The sequence below is a fragment of the Mobula hypostoma genome, chromosome 13 (genome assembly GCF_963921235.1).
Source record: "Mobula hypostoma chromosome 13, sMobHyp1.1, whole genome shotgun sequence".
In the NCBI taxonomy this organism is placed as follows: domain Eukaryota; kingdom Metazoa; phylum Chordata; class Chondrichthyes; order Myliobatiformes; family Myliobatidae; genus Mobula; species Mobula hypostoma.
This window is the reverse complement of record NC_086109.1, coordinates 62224089-62240778: the sequence shown is the minus strand read 5'-3', so window position 1 is coordinate 62240778 and position 16690 is coordinate 62224089. Positions and strand designations below refer to the sequence as shown.

General features: G+C 39.5%; 1 protein-coding gene across 3 annotated transcripts in view; it reads left to right on the top strand.

Moving 5' to 3' along the window:
• Window positions 1-16690, top strand: part of spg21 (SPG21 abhydrolase domain containing, maspardin) — a 58252-nt gene that overhangs the window by 15029 nt on the left and 26533 nt on the right. For all 3 annotated transcript variants that reach the window (XM_063065820.1, XM_063065821.1, XM_063065822.1), the window contains exons 4-5: window positions 2590-2670; window positions 4895-5040. In XM_063065820.1, coding sequence (XP_062921890.1) covers window positions 2590-2670; window positions 4895-5040 — 227 coding nt within the window. The remainder of the gene's footprint in view (window positions 1-2589; window positions 2671-4894; window positions 5041-16690) is intronic.

Below are 16690 nucleotides of genomic sequence, written 5' to 3'. Positions count from 1 at the left end.
TGTACTGAACATGTACAGACTTTTTATCCTCGTCATTATTCCCTAAACAATACAGTATAACCATGTAACAATTACAGCACGGAAACAGGCCATCTCGGCCCTTCTAGTCCGTGCCGAACTCTTACTCTCACCTAGTCCCACCGACCTGCACTCAGCCCATAACCCTCCATTCCTTTCCTGTCCATATATCTATCCAATTTAACTTTAAACGACAATATAGAACCTGCCTCAACCACTTCTGCTGTCAGCTCGTTCCACACAGCTACCACTCTCTGAGTAAAGAAGTTCCTCCTCATGTTACCCCTAAACTTTTTACCCTTTAACTCTCAACTCATGTCCTCTTGTTTGAATCTCCCCCATTCTCAATGGAAAAAGCCTATCCACTCCAACTCTATCAATCCCCCTCATAATTTTAAACACCTCTATCAAGTCCCCCCTCAACCTTCTACGGTCCAAAGAATAAAGACCTAACTTGTTCAACCTCTCTCTGTAACGAGATGAAACCCAGGCAACATTTTTGTAAATCTCCTCTGTACTCTCTCAATTTTATTTGCATCTTACCTATAATTTGGTGACCAGAACTGTACACAATACTCCAAATTTGGCCTTACCAATGCCTTATACAATTTCAACATTACATCCCAACTCCTATACTCAATGCTCTGATTAATAAAGGTCAGCATACCAAAAGCTTTCTTCACCACTCTATCCACATGAGATTACACCTTCAGGGAACTATGCACCATTATTCCTAGATCCCTCCGTTCTGCAGCATTCTTCAATGCCCTACCATTTACCATGTATGTCCTATTTTGATTAGTCCTACCAAAATGTAGCACCTCACATTTTTCAGCATTAAACTCCATCTGCCATCTTTCAGCCCACTCTAACTGGCTCTTCTATACTAACTAATAATATAACAACTACTTACATAGCATTTACATTGTATAAGGTATTATAAGTAATCTAGAGATGATTTAAAGTATATGGGAGGATGTGGATAGGTTATATGCAAATACTACGCCACTTTATATAACGGACTTGAGCACCCATGAATTTTGGTATCCGTGGGGGGTCCCGGAACCAGTCCCTCGTGGATACAGAGGGCCACCTGTATACCATTCACTCTTGAGGTCTTGCCCTGTGCCAGCTGGCAAGGAAGTTTCAGTAATGGCTATCAGATCACATCCATTCATTTCTATTTTCACTCAGTTCATTTGTTCAGTTTCAGATTTTATATACATTTAGATGCAGAGCTTTTAATTTTGCCATTTTCATTATTTTCATAACTTTGTAGACTTATCTGCTGATTTACTCTAATATACCTTTCAGCTAGAATTAGTTTTTCATTTTCCTAGATTACATTCTTTCTTGTACACTTTTAACCACATCTCTCTAATTTTGATCCCTTGCCCTCATTCTTTATTTAAGGTCCCTCCTAATCCCCTAGTTATGCTGCTTGCTGTAGAATCAGTTCCATCACTGTTTGAGTGTAGTCTGTTCCATTGAAATAGCTGCAACTTTTTACAGTACTTGTACCATTGTTCTGAGAACCTGAGCTTACTTCTGTCACACTAGCCTTTGAGCAGGTAATATGCCCCCATTTATAACCTTTGAGGATTTCCACCTCATACTAGCCATCAGGGCATCTCTTATCTGTCTAAATTGATATCTAAAGTTCTACAACGGGAGGAGCTTCCTTTCTGTTGTAAGCTCCTCACCAGACCTGAGCAGATAACCTGAATCTTTGCACAGAGCAAGTAACATTGGTTTCTGGACTCCGTTTTTTAATTTCTATTGTTCTTTGAACATGAAGTACAAAGAAATACCGAACTCTTGGTCTTCTGTGATTTTCAAATCAGAGCAGAAGATTGCAGGCTAAAACTATTGCTGGTATTTCCATACCCATGAAATAAAAGAAATGTCAAGTGATCCATAAAGCTAATTTGATGTTATGAAATGTTCTACTGTGCCCAAGAGGTCCATAAAAATACTGAAACAGTTCTTAACCAGAGGATTGAGGCCTGCTTTGGCATTTAATGACTCCATCCAACCTGGGCCAATGTCGGAGAATTCAAGGTGACTGAGTAGAGTTGTCTTTAATTTCCATTGTTAATGATGCTGACATCCCCTTGATGTCCTCAACCCAACTCTCCAATCATCGCCACACCCTGAACCTCTCACTATTGATCCACTTCACACTACTGCCCCCCCCCCCAGCTTTTTGTCCTCTTCCCAGCCCTCTTCCTCTGTAATTCTTCCTCTTTGCATCAACAGGAGAATTCAGGGGAAAGGCTATTGCATACGCCGGTACAAAGGAATATTGGCCTTCCCTTCAAGAGTCCTTTCCTTAGTTGCCTAAACCAATACTTAATCAGCCAAATCTGATGTTGCTATAGCTTGGGTGTCCCTGATATTCCTGCATTCAAAATAGTGTTTAAAAGATAGAATGCAGAGAAATAAGAGGAAAAGAATGCATCTTTGGCGGCTTGGGAAGGGAAGAGCATGGCAGTCTTTTGCACTTTAATGTTTTGTTATATGCACTTTAATTACATGTTTTATTTTTTCCTGTTTTCAAATTTATTGTAGTTACAGTATCCTGTTTATTGGGACCTCCTTGAATTTTGCGATGGATTCAGGAAACTTTTAGATCACCTGCAGCTGGATAAGGTCAGTGTATGACTACCAGGATCTGTCACAACATATAGTTTTATATTTGATGGAAATATTGATGGTTCGAACTAGGAAATTGCAGTGCATTGAAAACAATTTGACACCAAATTGTAGCAGTTGTTTATACAAAGGAAGAATGTGAGACAGTACAATATATTTGAACAATTAGCAAGTAGGTAAATAGCTGACAATTGAGTTGCAGTGTATATATTTTCAGAGTACAGGGATATTGCAGAGTGTAAGAATAATGATTAAAATCTAATTTACTTTAATCTGTGCAATTGAGTGGATTTGTACAGAGTAAAGAATTCAATGGAGAGTGGCAAATTGGTTTAAAAACTAGCTCAGTGGCAGGAAGCAGAGGTGATGATGGACAAATAGTCTTCCCTTTGCAAAACTGTTTCCAGTAGAATTTCACAAGAATCAGGCCTCTTTTGCTGTATATGCTAATGATTCAGACTTGGAAGTGGAAGGCATGATTAAAAACAGTTTGGAGATGATGCAAATGTTGAGCTTTTTGCTGGTAGGAAGGAGGATAGATTCCGACTGAAGGAGGATACAGAAAGTCAGATGAGCAAAAGCAGCAAATAAAATAGTTCAGGGAAGTATCAGGTATGATATTTGGACAGTGGAGCAAGGCAAGGACATGTATTATAAATGGATGAGTATTCAAAATGTATAGGAATGGAGGTTCTTACAGTGCATGCCCAAAGATCTTTAATGACAGCGAGATAGGTAAATATAGGTGGTTTAATAAAAATATATGTAGCTGAGGAACAGAAAATGAGAGTAGGGAATTTATTGTAGAATTGTTTGTAACTCTTGTTAGACCACAGCTTGCATGTTGTGTACAGTTTTGGTCACCATGTTAAGGGAAGGTGTGATTGCACTAGACCATGTTCAAAGGAGGTTTATGAGAATGTTGGTATAATTTGGTAAACTTTGACACTGAGGAAATGTTGGGAGCATTTTCTTTGTGAACAAAGGTGCTACTTCATTAGCCTATAAAGACCGTGGCAGGATTACATTAAATTTACTCCTAGTGAAGTCAGAAGTCTGGCAATGGTGTAACTGATAGAGGGATTAGAAGTAGAATGAAAGTACTCTCAGGATAGGCATTTAGAACTCACTGAGTAAAGTTAAAACAAATGTTCAGTAAGTCAGGCAGCATTTGAAGAGGCAGAAACAAATTAATGTTTTTGATCTGCAAGTCACTGACTTAACAGCAGTGGACGCAGAAGCCTGATAGCGTTTATAAAAGCTTGAATGCATAATTGAGTGACCATGACCTATAAGATTATGGATTGTGCACTAAGTTGGGATCAGGCTGGATAGCTCAGTTTCAATGTGACGGCTTGAATTTACACATTTACAATGGTGTAAATTTCTTAACGTCACTAAAAGTTGTGGCTCACTTTAAGAGGACTATTTTACAATGAAAAAGTACAGGGTTTTAGTTGCTAAAGGAATGCAGGTGGGGAAAATAAATTTGGTAGGGAAAAAAAGCAACAAAATAGGATAGAAAAACAAAGAAGTTAGGAAACAAGCGAACAAGTCATTAAACATTATAGTGCCGATCAGTAACGCAGGTAAAAATGTGAATGCACCTCTTGGATATATTCTTAGAGATGTCATTTGAACCTTCAGAGACTTGTTTGATCATACTTAGTGCACTGTGCACAACTCTGGTCTAATAAATGGATGTGCTAGCTATGAAGAGGGTGTGAAAAAGATTTGCCATTTGATATCACAACTGAAATGTTATACGAATCCAGAAAAGCTGACTTTTTCCTGAGAAGTAATTTGATAGATTTTTAAACTAGAGAAATTTTGATGACATGAAAAAAGTATTTCCACTCATGGAGAAATGGAACTATAAAAATAAAATCCATTATGGATTCAAGAAGAAGAAATGTTCAACCATGACATGAATCAATGAATAGAATTAATATGCATAAAAGAGGAAGCTAGATAACTCGAAAGAAGTTGAAGAGTTTGCTAATTGTTTTAGAGAAGAATGGTAGGAGAAAGCACTTATAACATCAGTAGAACAGATGAACACCAGAACAGACCTGATGAGTTAATGGCCATGACATAAAATCTATTTAATAAAATGAAATTCTTTTGAAATGACAGGTTTTTGAATTTACCAGAGATTTTCAATTGCATAATAGCCAGAACTCCTGGATAAACTAACACTAGTCAAATCTCACTTACGTAGGTTCACATTTTTGGTGCTTCCTTGGGAGGATTTTTGGCACAGAAATTTGCAGAATATGCCCACAAATCACCCAGAGTTCATTCCCTTATCTTGTGTAATTCATTCAGTGACACATCTATCTTCAATCAGTCTTGGACTGCCAATAGGTAAGATGTTGAAAGAACGATGTTTCATTATTAATGTACAATTGTTTATTCTTAATCATCTAAAGGAACCCATTTGAATTTGATGGGATTGTAGAATCTTGAATTTTTGTTATTTTTCCCTCTTACTCCAACATACCCTCTGAGTCAACACATTTTAGTAAATGTTACAACCCAAAAGAAAGCAAATGTGTAATTGTAATTAATTTACGAGAAGTTGTTAAATGATTAAAAGTCAGTCATGTATTAAAACTCCTCATGTCCATGCACCTAAATCATAGGTCTTTCTATTAGCAGGTATATACCAAACTTATGTTGACCTTGTTAAGGTCTTGAATTGTATGTTTCCTGTCTGGATCAGTTCGTAGACCAAAGACATTGTGTGGTCTGCTTGTAGCTTTGTCTGTAGTGAAGCCCAATTTCACTGTTTTGGCTCTCTAGCAGCTGATTTGAGTACGAAGTTAGTTTAGGACATTCCACTTGCACTGTTATCTTTTAAGAAATACTCTTAATACCATTGCTGACTCCATAGCCAAAGTCTGCTACGGTTGTCGGGAGCTGGTCTGAACTAGTGTAATGGATATCTAACTGCCATGTATTTACAGTTTCCATCTCTAGAAGTGTGGTGGTATTACTTTAGCAAGGGTAGATAAGCTGGTGAAATTCATTTGCCTTTAATGATTTTGGAGCTAGCATTCAGAACAAAATCAAATTTTTGTTTTGCATAGTTAGAATGTTCCCTTTTTGGGGTGCATATGTATTACCTGAGTAATGTGGAGGTTGTGTGGGAGGTTTCATTGTCGATGGAAGTGACCAGTCAGTCTGGTTGGTGCAGCTGTAATGAAGTGCCCACTCTGGATGTACTCCTTGCCCCACAGGTTATTGTTATGGATATTGTCATGTCTTTGGGTGCCTTGTTTGGTCTCACTAATGTCAAGGAATAGTTGTCAGTATATCTTATTGGAGTATATTGCACATTGCAATGATTTTTCACTCAAAGTAATGCAAAATCAAAGTTTCTCCAAAGGTGCTTGGATTGGATAGACCAAAGCAAGATGGCAGCTTGCAAAACTTCTAAATATACTTCTTTTGAACTACTCTCACTGCAATCTGCAGCCTGTAATTTCCCTTTAAGTAACATACATTTGAACTGTTCAACAAGCTAGCGATTTTACGATCTTCTGAAGGACTCTGCAGACGTGATTCTCAGGCCTGCTTTAAGTAGATGAGGGTACATCATCACCACCGAAAGAGGAGGAGTAGGGGAGGACTGCAAGCCCGGCTAATACGAAGAGTAATGAATCTTCCTCTTCACAGCATCATGTTGGCAAATTTACAGTCACTGGAGAACGAGACTGAGCAAGATTGCTTGGGAAATGAGGAATTGCTGCGTTCTCTGTTTCACGGAGATATTGCACACTCCAGACATGCCAGGTACATCAGTGAGGCCCGAGAGCTTCTCGATTCACAGAATGAACCAAACTGCTGATTCGAAGAAAGCAAAAGGTGGGATATGTTTCATGATCAACTTTGTGGTGCTGAGACACAGAGGTCTTGTCTCACTTTTGTTCACCTGACTTGGATCATCTAATGATTAAATGCTAACCACTCTACTTACCAAGGGAGTTCTCCACACCACCTCCCTCCTCCTCCCCCCCCCCATGACCTTGTCTGTAGTTTACATACCACCAAAAGCTGATGTTAAGCAGGCGCTTGATGTATTGAGTTCCGCCATCAGCAAACAAGAAACTGCCTATCCCAGTGCCTTTCGAATCATTTTTAGGGACTTCAGTCAGGCTTGTTTAAAGAAATCTCTGTCCGATTATCAACAACAGGGATCCAAACACACTTGATCACTGCTATACAATGATTAGGAATGCCTACCATTCTATGCTTAGAGTGCATTTTGGGAAATCTGATCACTTGGCTGTCCTCCTACTTGCATACAGGCAGAGACTATAGAGAAAGGCTTGATAGATAAGGACAACAAAGAGATGGTCATGGGAGGCAGAGAAGTGACCACAGGACAGCTTCAAATTGATGGACTGGACTCTATTCAAGGACTCATCAGAGGATCTGAACCAATACACCATGGTTGTTGCAGACTTTATAAAACAAAACAGTTGTAGACCAGTGTGTTCCCACAATATCATTCAGTCTTCCCCAGCCAGAAGCCTTGGATGAACCAAGAGATCCACAATCTACTGAGGGCAGGATCAGTTACATTCAGATTTGGCGACCAAGTCAAATACAAGAGGTCCAGGTACGATCTCCAGAAAACCATCTCGTGCTAAGTGGCAATTCTGAACTGAATTTGAATCACTGAAGGATACTTGATAGCTGTGGTAGGGCTTAGTTTACAAAGTGAGACCAAGCGACATGGGTGAGAGAGGTGAGGCATAGTTGAGGCATTGAGCTTCTAGATGAGGTCAATGCTTTTATGCTCACTTTGATCATCAAAACATGAGGATACCCTCAAACTCCCACAGTCCCAATGACCCTGTGATTTCAGTCTGAGGCTGACATGAGAGCATCCTTCATAAGAGTGAACACACAGAAAGTGTCAGCCCAGATGGGATACCTGGCTGAGTACTAATTACCAATGCTGATCAACTAGCTGAAGTGTTCACCAGTATCTTGAACCTCTCGCGTTGGCAGTGTAATGTACCCACCTGCTTCAAGCAGGTTTCATACTGGTGCCTAAGAGGAGCGTGGTAGCCTGCCGCAATGATTGTTGTCCAGTAGCATTTCCATCCACTGTGATGAAGTGCTTTGAGAGGTTGGCGATGAAACATATCAACTCATGCCTGAGAAGTGGCTTCAGATGCCATTTCATTGGCTCTTCACTCAAATCTGGAAAATCTGAACAGCAAAGATGCATTAGCAGGACTACAGTTTGGTATTCAATACAATCATCCCTTCCAGATTAATCAGTAAGCTTCAAAAACTTGTCGTCAACACCTCCTTTTGCAACTAGATCCTCAATTTCCTCACTTGAAGGCACTAATCAGTTCGGATTGGCAGCAACGTCTCCATAATGTCCATTAGCACAGGTGCACCACCAGACTGTGTCGTTAGCCCTCTACTGCTCGCTTTATGCATATGACTGTGAAGCTAAGCACTGCACCAGTGCCATATTCAAGTTTGCTGATGACAGCACTGTCATTGGCCGAATCAAAGGTGGTGGCAAATCAGCATATAGGAGGGGGTTTGTAAATCTGGTTGAATGGTGTCATAACAGCCTCTTACTCAATGTCAGCAAGACCAGGGGCTGATATTAACTTCTGGTGGAGGAAGCTGGTGGTCCGTGAGCCAGTTTTTATCGGGGAATCAGAGATGGAGAGGGGCAGCATCTTTAAATTCCTTGATATTATAATTTCAGAAGATTTCTTCTGGGCTCAGCACCTAAGTGTCATTACAAAGAAAGCACAGCAGCACCTCTTCTCTTAGAAGTTTGACATAATTCGGCATGTTATCTAAACTTTAGCAAACTTCTATAGATGTGTAGTGAAGAGTACATTGATTGGTTACATCATGGCCTGGTATGGAAAAACTAATGCGCTTGAATGGAAAAGCCTACAAAAAGTAGTGGATATGGCTTGGTCTATCACGGGTAAAGCCCTCCCCAAGTTGAGCACATCTACATTGATTGAGAACCTCCCCCACCCGGGTCTTGCTGTCTCTCACTGCTGCCATCAGGAAGAAGGTACAGGAGCCTCAGGACCCACACCACCAAGTTCAAGAACAGTTATTACCCCTCAGTCATCAGGCTCTTAAATCAACGAGGTTTTCCATTGATTTCACTCTACTTGCCCCGTCACTGAACTGTTCCCACAACCTGTGGATTCACTCTTCATCCCACTTTCTCGATATTTATTGCTTATTTATTATTATTATTTCTTTTCTTCCATTATTTGCAATTTGTTGTCTTTTGCACATTGGTTGTTTATCCATCCTTTTGGGGGCAGTCTCATTTATTCTATTGTGTTTCTACTATTTACTGTGAGTGCCCAGAAGAGATTGAATCTCAGGGTTATATATGATGACATATGTACTTTGATAATAAATTTACTCTGAACTTTGAACATTGACAAACACTGGGAATCTTTTTGACTGCCAATCCTACTGTCACCATCCACCGAGCTTGTATTTCGAAGATCACCCCCAAGTTGTTTTTTTTTGTTTAGGCACGTCCATACGTACACATAACCACTGTTACTGTCCAACTTCTGAAAAGATAGAGCTACTTGGATTGCATTTAACTGTGTTGGTAGTCTATCACCTTGTTGAAATCTGGATATTTACATGCTGGCAGTTGAGTAGTTGGGCAGTGACACAGTTGTTATTTTTTCCAATATGAATTTTAAATCTGATTCTGCGATGAGCTTTCCTCTAAAGTCACTACACCTTTTGAGATATCTGGTAGTAAATGCAAAGTACACATAACTCTGGAATCATTCATTATCACTGCATACTAGGTCAGACAGCACGGGAGAAAGAAAGGTGATGTTTCAGGTCCAAGTCCCTTCATTAGAACTTATAACATGTCAATTCCTGTTCTCCACAGACGTTTCCCATTCTACTGAGTATTTCTAACATCTTGTGACTAGTTTTTAAATTTCCAGCATTTGTAGCTTTTTGATTTTCATTTTGGTTGAACATTGAAGAGTTCCAGCAAAGGAACGGGCCATTTGGCCCACTGGCTGCACTGTCCATAATGCCAATATAACCGATCCCATCTGCCTACATTTGGTGCATATCGCTCTCTCCTTGCTTGTTCACGTGTCTGTCTAAATACCTCGAGTATTACTTCTACCATCTCCCAGGCACCTAACACTTTCTGTATGTAAACAAAGTACATCTTATACATCTTTTCCCCTCTCACTTTAAACCTATGCCTTCTGGTGTTTGACATTTCTGCCCTGTTGAAAAATACTCAAACCATCTACCCTATTGATGCCTCTCGTAATGTTATATACTTGTATCAGATTGCCCCTCAGCATCTGATGCTCCAGAGGAAACCATTCCTATTTGTCTAATGTTGTCTTATAATTAATACCCTCTAATACAAGTGACATCCTGGTGAACTTCTGCACCTTCACCAAAGGGCTCCACATCCTTCCTATAATGTGATCAGAACTGCACACAGTAATCCACATGCAGCCTATCCAAATTTTTATACTGCTGCAACATAACTTGCCAACTTCTATACCTGGTAACCTGACCATTGAAGTACATGTCTTTTATCACCCTATCCATTTGCATTGCCACTGTATTGATGCAATAGACTTGCACCCAAGATCCTTCTGTACTTTGATGTTCCTAAAGGTCTTACCATTTTACTTTCATCTTGTATCTGACCACTTAAAATTGAGCTCTTTCTAAGCCTAATATGTTCATTCTAAGCCCTCTAATATTTTTGTCTTGATCAATTTGTAAGCCTCTTCTGTTTTTGAAATGTTATTTCAACAATTCAGCATGCAAATAAATTGAGGCTGACATATCTCGCCTTGCACTGATTCTTTCCAAGTTAAAGTAGATGACGAAGGTAGAAAAAGGGATGAGGTTCTGTGGGCAAAAGTTATGGCATTAGGAAAAAGGTTAAAAAGTAGGACCTCAAAGGATTGTTCTGTGCCAAGTTCTAACAAGTATAAAAATTAGTGTAAAGCCTATAAATATGTGGCTGGAGCGTTGGTGCAGGAAGGAAGGATTTAGTTTTGCAAGGCATTGCGACCATTTCTGGGGCAGTAGGCATAGGACAATACAAATTGGACAACTTGTACTTTCGGGCCTGGAATAAATCCATATGGGTAGTTGAGGGGAGTTGCTGTTACCATTGGGAAGATTTTAACAAGCTTGGCAGAGCGTGGAAACCTTGAAATCAATTCCAGAAGAAGGAAAACAAAATAGTTCAATTGTTCCATTTAGTATCTGAGAATATATACAATATGCAATCTGAAATTCTTACTTACTGCAGACATCCTCAAAGTAGAACAAAAACCCCTAAAGACTGAATGACAGAAAATGTGTAAGAGCGCCAAAGCCTCTTGGTCCCCTCCCATGCACAAGCAGCTTCAACCCTCCCCCCTCACCCCCCCCATTTTTTCTAGCATAAAGCATCAATATTCCCACCACCCACCATGCAAGCAAAAGCAAAGCTCCCAAAGAGAGACGATGGTCTGCAATACACAACTAGCTGTTCACTCCAACCTTTCAACATCCCACAGGCTCTCTCTCACTAACAGGGGAGAGACAGATATCGCTCCTTCCACAGTGAGAGGAGAGACAACAGTCGCTATTTCGATGTTACAGTCGGTCTGAAGCGTTGCTTTTTTTATTTTGAGTTCCCTGACTCAAGACTCAGCAAATTGATTATCAAGTGCAGAGCCCTCCGAAAGCCACTCTCATTGTCTTTGATGTTCTGGGTCCCACTGGCGTTCAGTATGCGACCCCGGTGAGAATTTGGAGGCGCTTGACTTAAGGCCGAACCTGGACATGCTGAAGCATAATCGATCAGCGAACTCGAACTTCATGCTGTCGTGCAGAACCACAGTCTTTGAATGCTGCTGTAGATCAAAGGTCCCGATAGGACCCTCAGCAACCTTGAAAAGGAAAATAGAGACATTAGAATAAGAAGATTTTAACTGTTTTGCTGATGAGCTGGGAGAAGTCGCCCTCTGGCGACATCCTTAGCTCCGCTAAAGAGATGAAAATTAAAGAGCATAAATAAATGACACAAACAAAGGCTATCAGTAAATAGAACCCCAGTATGGAAAAATACTTTAAAGTGGCAAATTGAAGTTGGTAAATCACATTCACACAAGATGAATAAATTAATGACACATGGGTATGATCTTATTACTAAATCATTAGTATATTTACAATCAGCAATGCTGACAGTTGAATATGCAAAAATATTTGGCATTAGGAAGGCTTGGCAAGAAGAATAGGAGATGTCTTAATGCAATTAGTAACAGATTTGTGCAGTAGCAGGACATGATCTTGGCTTGAAAGATCACAATGTAGAACTAGAATCAATTTGCATTGAGCTAAAATAAAGCCAAGTGGAAAAATCATAGATCACCAAATAATAGTTGTAATATTATTAATATTAACAGAGAAATGGAGGTAATTTAAAGGTGAAATTTTGAGGGTTCAGAATCTTTATGTTCCTGTTAGGTTGAAAGGAAAGGTTAAAAGTTTGAGAGAGCCATGGTTTTCAAGAGATATTAGAAACTTGGTTCAGAAAAAGAGAGAGGTCTTCAATAAATATAGGCAGCTTGGAGTTAATGAGGTACTCGAGGAATATAAAGAATGTAAAAAGAATCTTAAGAAAGAAATTAGAAAAGCTAAAAGAAGATACGAGTAAGGTGAAAATAAATCCAAAGGGTTTCTATAGTTATGTTAGTGGCAAAAGGATAGTGAGGGATAAAATTGGCCCTTGGAGAATCAGAGTGGACGGCTATGTGCGGAGCCAAAAGAGATGGGGGAGATTTTGAACAATTTCTTTTCTTTGGTATTCACTAAGGAGAAGCATATTGAATTGTGTAAGGTAAAGAAAACAAGTAGGGTAGTTATGGAAAGTATGACAATTAAAGAAGAGGAAGAACTGACACTTTTAAGGGATATAAAAGTGGATAAGTCTCCGGGTCCGGACAAGATATTCCCAAGGACTTTGAGGGAAGTTAGTGTAGAAATAGCAGGGGCTCTGACAGAAATATTTCAAATGTCATTAGAAACGGGGATGGTGCCAGAGGACTGGCATATTGCTCATGTGGTTCCATTGTTTAAAAAGGGTTCTAAGAGTAAACCTGGCAATTATCGGCCTGTGAGTTTGACGTCAGTGGTGGGTAAATTGATGGAAGGTATTCTTAGAGATGGTATATATAATTTTCTGGATAGACAGGGTCTGATTAGGAACAGTCAACATGTGCGTGGAAGGTCATGTTTGACAAATCTTATTGAATTTTTTGATGAGGTTACTAAGAAAGTTGACGAGGGTAAAACGGTGGATGTTGTCTATATGGACTTCAGTAAGGCCTTTGACAAGGTTCCACACGGAAGGTTAGTTAGGAAGGTTCAATCGTTAGGTATTAATATGGAAGTAGTAAAATGGATTCAGCAGTGGCTAGATGGGAGACGCCAGAGAGTAGTAGTGGATAACTGTGTGTCAGATTGGAGGATGGTGTGTAGCGGTGTGCTCAAGGATCTGTACTGGGTCCAATGTTATTTGTAATATATATTAATGATCTGGATGATGGGGTGGTAAATTGGATTAGTAAGTATGCAGATGATACTAAGATAGGTGGTGTTGTGGATGATGAGGTAGGTTTTCAAAACTTGCAGAGCTAGAAGAGTGGGCTGAAAGATGGCAGATGGAGTTTAATGCTGAAAAATGTGAGGTGCTACATTTTGGTAGAACTAATCAAAATAGGACATGCATGGTAAATGGTAGGGCATTAAAGAATGCTTTAGAACAGAGGGATCTAGGAATAATGGTGCATAGTTCACTGAAGATGGAATCTCATGTGGATAGGGTGTTGAAGAAAGCATTTGGTTTGCTGGCATTTATTAATCAGAGCATAGAGTATAGGAGTTGGGATGTAATGTTGAATTTCTATGAGGCTTTGGTAAGGCCAAATCTGGAGTATTGTGTACGGTTCTGGTCACCGAATTATAGGAAGAATGTCAATAAAATTGAGAGAGTACAGAGGAGGTTTACTAAAATGTTGCCTGAGTTTCATCTCCTAAGTTACAGAGAAAGGTTGAACAAGTAAGGTCTTTATTCTTTGGAGCATAGAAGGTTGAGGGGAGACTTGATAGAGGTGTTTAAGATTATGTGGGGGATTGATAGAGTTGACGTGGTTAGACTTTTTCCATTGAGAGTGGGGAAGATTCAAACAAGACGGCATGGGTTGAGAATTAGAGGACAAAAGTTTAGGGGTAACATGAGGGGGAACTTCTTTACTCAGACAGTGGTAGCTGTGTGGAACGAGCTTCCAGCAGAAGTGGTTGAGGCAGGTTCTGTGTTGTCATTTAAAGTTAAATTGGATAGATATATGGACAGGAAAGGAATGGAGGGTTATGGGCTGAGTGCAGGTCGGTGGGAATAGGATAGGGTAAGAGTTCGGCACAGACTAGAAGGGCTGAGATGGCCTGTTTCCGTGCTGTAATTGTTATATGGTTATCTGGTTAATATTAGGCCTGACATGGCGTAATACAGTAACCTTGGCAACTTTCTGGGCAAGTCAGTTTTGCATTGAATAGATGGAGTATCAATTTATAGAAGGTATATGTGATGGTTTATAGAACAATCTATAAAGGAAAGTTAGAAGTCCTGTTGGGCAGTGAGAAAGGGTTAAATTGATGATCTTGTGCGAGTACTTCAGAGATGAATGATTCATGATGGCTGGAAAGTGAAGTACTTCAGTTTGCAACTACGGTCCTAGATCTAAACAATGGAAACTATGAAGGTATGAGGCATAAGATGGCTTTTATAGATTGGGCATGGCAGTGGACAGACAATAATTAACATTAAGGAGTGAGTGCAGTAACTGACAGTTAAGTGTTCCTACTTAATGTAATAATTGAAGACTGAAAATCAATCCATGGTCAACAAATAGGTCAAGAATAGGATTAGATCTAAAGAGGAGTCAGTTATAGTTGTCAGAATGTAGCAAGCTTGAAGATTAGGAGTATTTTGGAATTCCGCAAGAAAGGACAGAGATTTAATTAAATTTATAACATGCAATGAACTAAAAATTGGACTTCAGAAACTGCCACAAGTAGGTAAAAATGAAAATATAATTTGAGACTAGAAATAGGAGAATTTATAATGCAGTGCAAAAATTGTAGAGCAATTAACCATACTCTCTAGTTATTCCTTTGCTGAAAAATATCACAAATAAGAAATCAGTTAGGGATGCATGAATCTAATGAAATGTAAGAGTTAAAGGAAAATAGTAATAGTAAAATAAAGTGCTGAAAACATTAATAGGGCTGAAAGCTGATAAATTCCCAGAACCTGATCATCCGTATCCCAGGGCAGTGAGTGAGGTTGTCTTGGAAATTGTGATGTATTGGTTTTACAAGGGTTTCAAAGGTACATTTGATGTCAGAGAAATGTATACAATATACATCCTGAAATGCTCTATCTTCGCTACCATCCACAAAAACAGAGGAGTGGCCCCAAAGAATGAATAACAGTTAAATGTTAGAACCCCAAAGCCCCCCCCGCTCCCCCCCACGCATAAGTGGCAACAAGCACCGATCCCTCCCTTCCTCCCCCCACCAGCAAAACAAAATTCTTAAATTCTATGTATTATGGGATCGTTCCTGACAGAGACTCATAATAAAAGGAGAAGGCGGCCATCGGGCTAAAGACCAGCCTAATGTCTATAGTGGAATGTTGGGTTGTGTGCAGTTTAGAGAGAAACCAGCAGGGGGTGGTGTTTCATTCATCTGCTGTCCTGTCCTGAATGGTAAATGTCACAGTTTAGGAGGTGCTATTGGTGTATTATGTGCTGCCAATGTGAGCTAGTGGAGGAGGGGATGCCAATCAATATACCAGTTCCTTTTGAAGGTTATTACTTTATATTTATCCAGCAGAATTAAAGGTGACTATGCCAAACTTTACCAACCTCAAGTATTTTTCCCTCTAGTTATCTTACCAATCTTAAATGTCTGACATGTGATTGTTGACCCATCAGCCAGCATTCCCCTTCCCTCACTTCATTATTTTAAGTACTTCTATGAAATCCTTTTCCTTCTTTCTCTGCTGTAACAAGAATGACCTCAGTTAAGAATCAGGGAGTTGTTATTTGTATGAATAGACCATTCCATCCATTTGTTCAACCCTTTGGTTGCAAAATAGTAAAGAACTGGTGATGTTAATCAAGTGGAGGAAAGAGGATAAAGGGAAGTGAAGCTAGGAAACTACAGGTCAGTTTGACTAAAAGGAAATTTGCCAATCCTAATACAGCATCCTATCAATCCCATTCCCCTGTTCCTTCCCTGTAGCTCTGCAAGTTATTCTCTTGTGTTCATACAGTTTTCTTTTAGTAAAACTGATCTTAATTTCACCACTGTTCAGGCCAGTGCATTCCAAATTATTGCCAATTCTTCAATAAAATGAGGTTATGTTTTGGTTTAAAAAAAGTTATATAGATGCATCCCTAGTTTTTGAACCATCTTTCCTCTAATCTCTCATTCCTAAATGGTTGTACAGCAGTTGGAGCTGCTGCCTCACAATTCCAGAGACCTAGGCTCAATCCTTAACTTGGGTGCTGTCTGCGCAGAGGTTGTATGTTCTCTGTTACGTGGTGGTAAGTTAATAGTCCACTGTAAATTATCCTCTAGTGTACATTAATGACACTAAAAATCAAAGTCACAGAGAATCAAGGAAATGGACAGAATGAGTCTCACGAATTGCTCACCTGGGATGAACCTGATGGGCTAAATGGCCACCTTTGGCGTTAACACGATATGATGAACTTGTTCTCAAGAGCATTCATCTCCATGCTAAAATATGGTGGTCACAATCTGAACTATTATTTTGTATAGATTGAGCCCAGCTTCCTGGCTTTGTATTCTACTTTTATTGAAAGTTCAACGTACTTTGCTAACAGGTTTATTAACAATGTTTTGTTTCCAC